General features: G+C 41.7%; 1 protein-coding gene across 1 annotated transcript in view; it reads right to left on the bottom strand.

The window, feature by feature from the left end:
* The window catches only part of RAD18 (RAD18, E3 ubiquitin protein ligase), a 131,572-nt gene extending 130,454 nt beyond the window's left edge, over positions 1–1,118 (bottom strand). Inside the window, exon 1 of the mRNA XM_006024142.3 lies at positions 945–1,118. Coding sequence (XP_006024204.1) covers positions 945–953 — 9 coding nt within the window. The 5' untranslated portion in view covers positions 954–1,118. The remainder of the gene's footprint in view (positions 1–944) is intronic.
* Between the last annotated feature and the right edge of the window lie 7,698 nt (positions 1,119–8,816).

Raw genomic sequence — 8,816 nt, 5'->3', positions numbered from 1 at the left:
CGCTCCGGCAAGCGCGGCTCGAGCAGCGCCAGAGCCATGGCGTGCGGACCGGCGGGGGGAGCGGGGGCACCGCGGGAACAGCCCAACCGGCGTCCGAATCGCGCGCCCGCAGTGCGTCACACTTCCGGGTCGGCGCCGCGGGGGCCGCTGGGAGATGTAGTTCGCGCGCCGGAGCTCGCGGTTTCCCCCATCTCCCCCACGCCTGAGGTCACGCGCCACCTCCCCGCGGAGGGCGGGGTTCTGGGGGGGCGGGCCAGCCACGGCGGTAGTTGCAGCGACCTCCCCGCCGCGGGGTTGTCAATAATTACCATAGCTGTGCGGTCATTTCAAGGACAGTATCATAATTCTCATACTTATAATGATCATACTGATCATAGTGATAATATCACAATTATCATAATGATTATTATCATAATTATCAATAATTATATTTGTGCGGTCATTTCAAGGATAGTATCATAATTCTTACAATTATAATGATCATAATGATAATATTATTATCAATAATTACCATATTTGTGCGGGCATTTCAAAGATAGTATAATTCTCATTACAATGATCATACTGCTCATAATGATCAGTATGAGAATTATGATAATTACCAGTAATTATCATGTTTGTGCGGTCATTTCAAGGATAGTATCATAATTATAATTATAATGATCATCATGATAATATCATAATGATCAGTATGATAATTATCATAATTACCAATAATTATAATGTATGTGCGGTCATTTCAAGGATAGTATCATAATTAACATAATTATAATTATAATGATCATGATAATATTATTATCAATAATTATCATATTTGTGCGGTCATTTCAAAGGTAGTAGGAGAGTAAAAGCATTCAAAATGTATTTTTAAATTAAACTATTTAACAATTAATTTTTTTTATTTTTTTTTGCAAAAATCTAGTTGGTCTAATAAAAGATATCACCTCTCCCATGAGTCCCGATTCCTCTTTCAAAATGTACGAGACCTGTCAACGCGGGGAGTTGACACAGCACGTGCCAAACCCGAGTCGCTCTGAGGGAGTCTTCGCCAACTTCGGGGCTTGCCTCAAAATAAAAAAAAAACACTTCCACTTTGATGACCCAGTTCTCACTCACTCACTGCTTCAAGTGAGCAATATAAAGTAAAGAAAAAGAGTTATTTGCATTTTTTCCATTTTTCAGCTAATACAGTTTCATAGTTGGTAGGGTCGGAAGGGACCTGAGCAGATCATCAAGTCCGACCCCCTGCCATGGCAGAAAAGAGTACTGGGGTCAAACGACCCTGGCCAGATGTTCGTCCAGTCTCTTGCATTCGTATGCTTTACCTTCAGTGCACCATTGGCACAAAAATCCAACGGTGCCCAGGCCCCACATTGCCCTGCCTCTCCCCCTCTCTCTCACAGGCCACTTACCTGCGCACAGATGAAGTGCCCAAGCCTCTGGTGCATCCATCCATCCCACTGTCTACTTTGCCATTGAACCCTCCTCCCCATCACTGAAAATAAAGGCCTCTGCTACACGTTACATATATTGCACCATTCACTGGCAAATCGTGCAATAGATTTAGGCCAGCCATACATGCAAGGGGAGACCGGCCACATGTGCAAAGTAATTACTATGCAATTATCTGGTGAAGCGTGCAATACATTTAGCCTGGCCACAGGTGCAAAGTGATTATCACACTGTAAAAATTACTTTCTAGCTATTAAGAGAGCCAACCAGCAACAAAGTGCTTGAAAATGTGTAACAGCTCTATAGCTGGTTTCTTATCCACCTTTAATCTGAACATGTAGCGAGGCCCAAAAAGGCGCACCGGTAGAGTAAAGAGAAGGCAGCTGGCAAAGTAGATCAGTGGGTGTGGGGGAGCTGTTTGAAGCCATAAAATTAACAGAGCTAGTCAGGGGCTCCTATGAGAAGCCTTCAATAGGCCGTTTCAAGGCTACTAATATCATATCACTGACAGCAAGTTCAGCTTAGGGCCCTCAGGTTAAAGCTGGATGGAAGTCAGTTTATTAACTTCCATCCGATTAACCAGTTAGTTGCGTGATAATTACTTTGCACTTGTGGCCGGTCTTACTTTTGCGTGTGTGGCAGGTCTACGTTTATTGTGCGATTCACCAGTTAATTGCATAATATATGTAGCATAGCAGGTGCCTTATTACTTTGCATGTGTGCCTGGTCTAACATTATTGTTCAATTAACCAGTCAATTATGTGATAATTACTTTGCACATGTATCCAGTGTACATTTATTGCACAATTTACCAGTTAATTGTGTGATATATGTAGCAGGAGCCATAGAGTTATTACACAGTTTCAAGCACTAACTTTGTACCTGGTTGCCCCTTTTTATAGTTGAATAGACATTTTTATGGCATGATGATTACTTTGTATGTGTGGCCAGTTTTAATTTTGGACTCATGATCAGTCTAAATGTATTGCGCGATTTAATTGTTAATTGTGTAATATATGTAACATGTGGCAGGGGCCCTAGATTGTTCTGAATTTAATAAGCATTACTTCCATTAGGTTTGAGCAAGTTCAGAGTCTTTCTTCACTCCTGAGGCTAGTCACTGAATTGGATTACACTGTGCATTGTATATAATACTATGACTTTTAATATGTATGTTAGAACAAATGTAAGACATAAACAAAATTAAAATTATATATTTGGGGAAGGCCACACAGTGAATTTGCTCCTTATAATGTCTGCTCCCAGTCCAAATGCTTTACATAGGCCTACAATCCATCCTTATCAAAGCTATTCTTCCCAAATGTCCCCTATTTTATTATTATCATTTCCTTTATTCTCCTTTTCCTCTTAAAAAACTCTCCTTTCCCCTTTTTCTTTTTCTTCTTGTCTTTCCCTCGGTGGCTTATTGAAATAAGCCAAAAAAGTGCAGCTCCAAAGTGTCAGTGATATTTTCTGCCTTTTTGTGACACAAAATTATAGGCCCCCTATAGTGTAACTGCACACATTACAGATTATTCAGTGACATGCATTTTGTATTATAATCTTTACTTTTATGTTGTTCTCATAAAGTTTCCAACTTACAAGTAAGCATGCATGGGGAAAAATTACAAAGGCATTTGTTTCACAATTAATGATGTATAAGCAAGTACTTTCTCCACTGTTGCTTTAAGCCTAGCACAGAAGATCAAGTCATTTGTCTCTCTTGTTTGCAAATATCTTGATAAATTAATCCAGTGCTCGTCTCAGATTCAGCAGAGTAACCAGAGTGGATGCCATGACTAGACTCTTGCATTTTGAGGCAGCATCATGGAAGGTTACTGAAAAATTCAGAAACTTTTTCTAAAAAAGAAGTGTCGACAATGTGCAGGTCTCTAGACGCTCAGCTCATTCAGCTTCCAAGCTGGCAAATCTTTTCATTTAACCAAGATACAAAGGGGATGACCCAAAACAGTATAAAGAACCACGATGAGAAGATAACCATATTTTCATTCTTTTGATGAGCTGTGAAAGGTAAATCCCTTCCTTTTCCTGCAAACTGTGGAGTTCACATATCCCAAGTTACCTTATCGGTGATGTTTTTAATTGAATTTTATACCCCTCACTGCTTCTGAAGGGCCACAATTGCCTCTGAAGATACAGTACTGTTATTAGTTTTTTCTCTCTCTGCTTTCAAGTTCCTCTTAGAACTATCCTTTGGTCACTGCTTCAAGACTTGAAGCTCTTTTTGGCACACTAACTTGTAAGATCATGTATATACAGAGTACGTTGTAGGATCCCGGCAGTGGCATCTTTCTTTGACCGTCATGATTTTGTACAAAGATACTGTTCAGTATGGCAAACACCAAATGGCATCATCATCAGCCTTATTCTGTTTACAAAGAGAGGCTAACAAGGTTGAAGCCAGAAAGAATATTTTTGTAGCAGCATTTTTGATGGATATTTAGTGGGATAAGATGGCATTTGTCAAGGATGGGAAGGAAGAAAAGCTTGCAGTGGTTGAGACATGAGATGACAACAGCCTGGGTGAGAGTTTTAGCTATGTGTGTGAATGGAAAAGGAAGCCTGGATCTTAGCTATGTTATGAAGGATGAAGTAGCAAGATGTACCCATGCCCTGGATGGCATGGCTAAATCCAAACTTCAATCCATTAGGTCTTGACTGCTAATTATATTCACTGTTGCCTCAGCTACTCTGTCTTCACTGATTTCAAGCAAGTAGTAGCATGGGTTAATTTGCCTCGACACCTTTTTCTGAGGTACAGAATCTACCGGACAGGTTGGTTTCTGCCACAGCAACAGCAGTGACAGCTGTTATGATTAACTTGAGGAATATCTACCACTTCTCCCTTTTGAAAATAAAGTTAGTTATATCACGTCATTAACAACATGAACCCCGATTGTTTTATTAATAATGATACTGGTGGTAGAGGGGTGTAGGTTGTAGCCGTGTTGGTCTAAGGACGTAGGCAGACAAGGTTCTTTGGATGAATCTGATATCAGGAGGCAGCCAGCTCAGCTGCAAGCAGCCCAGGCTCCATGGCAGGCAGTGGCTGCCCAGAGCCCAGGCCAGCTGCAGCTGGCAGGCTGAAAACAGCTGCACGGGACTCTGTGGCAGCCATGGCTGGGAGCATGCCTCCTGGTCCACAGCTGGAAAGGGGTCAATGGCTGCACAGCTTTGGCACCTCCCCTGCTGACTGCCCAGAGATGTGCATGCAGCCACAACTGCCACAGAGCCAGTGCTGGGGCTCTTTGCAGCCTGCCCACCACCTGCTACAGCTGCCCAGAGCCCAGGCCAGCTGTAGCAGACAGCCAGGAGGAAGATCTATCTGTGTTTCTCTTCCTGTTGGTAGTATGGGAAGTTTTATTTATTGTCACCAGGTTGTTCAAATTTTGTATTTTCTGCAGAAAAATAACATTTATGATTATTAATCGTAATAATATGCAGTGCATCCCAACAAGTACCCACCCCACCCCACCCCACCCCCCTGCCCCAACACTCCTCCCCTCCACCGTTTTGTTTGCCTGGCACTCCAACATCTTACAAGTAGATGTTGTGGATTTTTTTTGGCACGCCACCCAAAAACACTGGCCCTACCACCACAGCTGCTCTCTAATAATTGGGCCTGATCTACCTTTCTGACTGCCAGAGAGGGAAATGTTACAAAACCTGATTGAAAAACTGGAAGAAAAAATATCAGATAGCACTGATGAGCTGCTATCACCTCTGAAATTCTGCAGAAGATGCCAGTGGATTTTCTGAAATGTCACAGGACCAGAGCCTGACTAAATAAGAAGGGTGCCATTTGTGAGGTTAAAACTCAAGTTCCATGGGTACTGAGGCCATTTTGAAAGTACTGTTCATATAGAAACAATTTAAAAGTTTGGATTTGGCAAGCTTCTAACACAGTTATTCCATATATCTTTAGAACCAACAAACCAGTGCTACCCCTCAAAATTTCTCATGGACCATCACATACCTTTCTTATCGCATTTTCCATTGAAAGGAGGAAGCAATCCATGGACCATTTGCTGTGACATAAAGGACTACCAGTAATCTGCTGGCCACAGTTTGGGATCCACTGATCTAAAACGCTGCCATTTCCTATGTTTTTAGTATGCCATTCTATAAAGACTCCTAAGCCAGCCTCCTTACCACAGCATCTGAGCCTCTTCCAGTAGTGCATTAGCCAACATAACCAATGTCTGTCACATGTAGAAATAGAAAATAGCTGGCACCTGGCAAATTTCATATTTTATTGTAAGCATCAATCAGGCAAGAATGCAACTTCCATAGAAGTTTTTCAGCATCTTTGACTCCACTTGCTTTAGATGATTCTGTCACTGAGCCATCTTCCTGTAGTTCAGTACATTAGCCTTCCTACTTTCTTCCAAGACATTCTGGGAACACGCTGTCCTACTGGATGGCAAGCTGCCTGATCTAAATCTAATATTGTGTCAAGAGTGAACCAATCTTGACAGCAATCATAAAGCAATTTCTGAGAGGAGGAGACCACCTTCCTATTACTGGCTCATTGAACATTTATTATATACGACAACATTCAACATGATGAACATTCACCTTTTCTTGCTACTGTAACTCTTTAATACTTTTTTTCCAGTGCAAAGTTCTCCTTGTCTGAGTGGTAACGTTGTTGTCACCATCTTGATTCAATTTAAGCTTCAATCCAAATCATAATCGGTGTCCTATACTGAAGGCACACTAGCTGCCATTCAAAATCTACTCAAAGTACATCATAAATAATCTTATTCTCATTGAAGTTCCTTTGCAGCTCCTTGTATAATACAGTGTTATGGTGCCACGGAGCTGAAGTTTTTGCCACGTGTCCAATCAGTTTTGGAATCTGACACTGCAAGAAGGGATCAGCCCTATGGAAATTTGAACCCTATCAAAAGAATATGCTTTTTTGTGATAATTGCTAAAGGTGATTAGACTCCAAATGCATGTCATAGTCTTAATAACTGGGTTGGTAAATTTAAAAGCATCAACAATTTTTAGACTTTAAAACCTTGGTATCAGAGGAGGTCATTGTTCACATTGATATATAATGTATTTTTGTTAGTTGGTAAAAAAAAAACCAACCGTATTTTGTTACTGGACTACTCAAACTCACAGATTTACTTCAGTGCACCTTAGTTCTTTAGGGGCCTTATTCTGCAGCAGCTATCTACTTAATCTGGTTATTCTTTTATCTATACACTGTATACATGGTGCCCGATACATCTCTGACAAGCTGGACACCAGTGTAACTTCAACTTCAGTGTAACTTCAACTCCTGATTTACACTGCTGTGGTCTGTTGTTAAACCAAGTAATCAAGCTCCATGAATTACTACTCAAAAATTCTTTGCTTATGTAAGGAATTATATAACCCGTGTTAAATGGAAGACAAATGTTATAACCAAAATAGTTCCTTCTGGCTTCAAACTTCATGGTTGATGAATTTATATATTTGAGGAGAAAATAATTATTCCCAGAGATTTATTCATACTAATAAGAACTTTTACTGGATAGTTTTCATTTGCAACTCAATGCCCCTCTTTTTTGTTTATTTTCATTCTGTTTCTCTTTCTGCTGTGTTTGGTATCTCTCGGTCCAATTTCATCCACTCTATGACATTGACCATTGGTTGGCAACTAAATGATATAATCCCGGAATAACATAAAAGGCTGCGTTATCACAGAAGCAGATCTGCCTTTGCTTTGGTATGCTAATCAACAGCAAAGGGCAAACTGCATGCTCCAAGACCTTCTTGAGACTCCTGGAGCTGTTGTCATATAATCTGCTATTGAATCAAATTGAACTGGAAATATTTCCATGCTTTAAGCGCTTCATGAAACAACTTGGGAGGATTCTGCTTTATTCTGAGTTGATGTTTATTATAGCAAAAGCTGGGATAACAATGATGCAAAGCCTATTCAGTTCAGATACCAAAGGCCATTCATCTTCATAGGCAGTCTGGCCAATGTACCTGCTTAACCCAATAAATAATCATAATGAAGACAGACTTTACCCTTTACTCTGGCCCCAATGTATCACTCAGGTAGTGCAGAGAGATCATTATTGCAGTGCATCTGAGCTGTAGTTCAAGGGGAAGATTGCTCTATACAGCAATCTTCATACAGCTAACATAGTTACCTCATGCAGCCCACCTCCCAAAGTGAAGTGTAAAGGTGGGCCTACAGCACATGGCACAGTGGGGATTCGAAGAACCTCAAAATGTGGAAGGCACAAAGGTGGCATCCAGTCTACTCCATTCCCCCCACCAGGTCTACCCTTTGTGCTATGCCTGCTGAAGGTAGCTGACTTTAGGCCTAATTCACATTGAATTTGACCTAGCTTTGATCCACAGGCCCACTGATCTTAATATAAGGAGTCTTAGTGACTTCAGTGGGTCAGTGACTCCAGAGGGGATGGAGTGAGTCTTCAGAATAGGGTGTGTTCATGTCTTTATAAAAAGAAACCTCCTCGTTCTGGTGTATAAGCATTGGCTTGAAAATCTTCTTCTCAGCAAAACTGCCTGGTTCTCTCCGAATTGAGATATTTGGCTATTAGGGGGCCACATGATGGAAATGGCTGAGTGCATCCCTGCAGTACACAATAGTTTTCTGAACTTTACAGAATTATTACTGGGGGGAAGTGTTATATAGGAGGCCAGACTAAATCATTATGGCAGTCATCTCCAGGGTAGAAAATCTTTAAAGAAATGACAGGAGGTTGGTGGTCTGCCTGGCAGCCCCAGGCAGCTGCTCAATATATTGACGCTCATTTCAGAGCTGCTATTAGCAGTGAAACTTCCTGTCGATTTCATGAAATTGCTGCACGATCAGATAGCTGCTGCGTCACCAGAGCTCGGGATATGCTTCGGTTTGGGTCTGACATGGTCGGGCATGTGGCAGGGTCCAGTAATAACTCACTGACTCCAGTGATTACCTCTCTGTCCTGAAGTAAATAGGACAGTGATTGGGAGGTGACTGTTCTGCCTCCTCGGGAGGAAGGTACACTTTTTCTGCACTGAGCATTCACCAAAAGTTTATTCGTCTTAAGAGACAAGAAGCAGGGAGTGGGGGAAATGAATCGGAGCTGAAAGAGGAATTAGGCCCAAGGGAATGGACTGGAGAGCTGAAGCATCACTTGGAGCAAGGAGTCTGAAAAACCCAGGTTGTCCAAGATCCCCACAGCTTAAGAGAGACGTGCTCCTTCACCCATTGACTTCAAGAACAATAGTCACTGGAGTTGGTGATTATTAATGGACTCAGCCATGTGCCTGACTCCCAATCACAACCATTCCCTGAGTCCTTTTCCCAAATTTGTACAAAGGGCAAA

Source organism: Alligator sinensis, unplaced genomic scaffold, assembly GCF_000455745.1.
Source record: "Alligator sinensis unplaced genomic scaffold, ASM45574v1 scaffold451_1, whole genome shotgun sequence".
Taxonomy (NCBI): Eukaryota; Metazoa; Chordata; order Crocodylia; family Alligatoridae; genus Alligator; species Alligator sinensis.
This window is presented reverse-complemented; position numbering and strand designations above follow the sequence as displayed.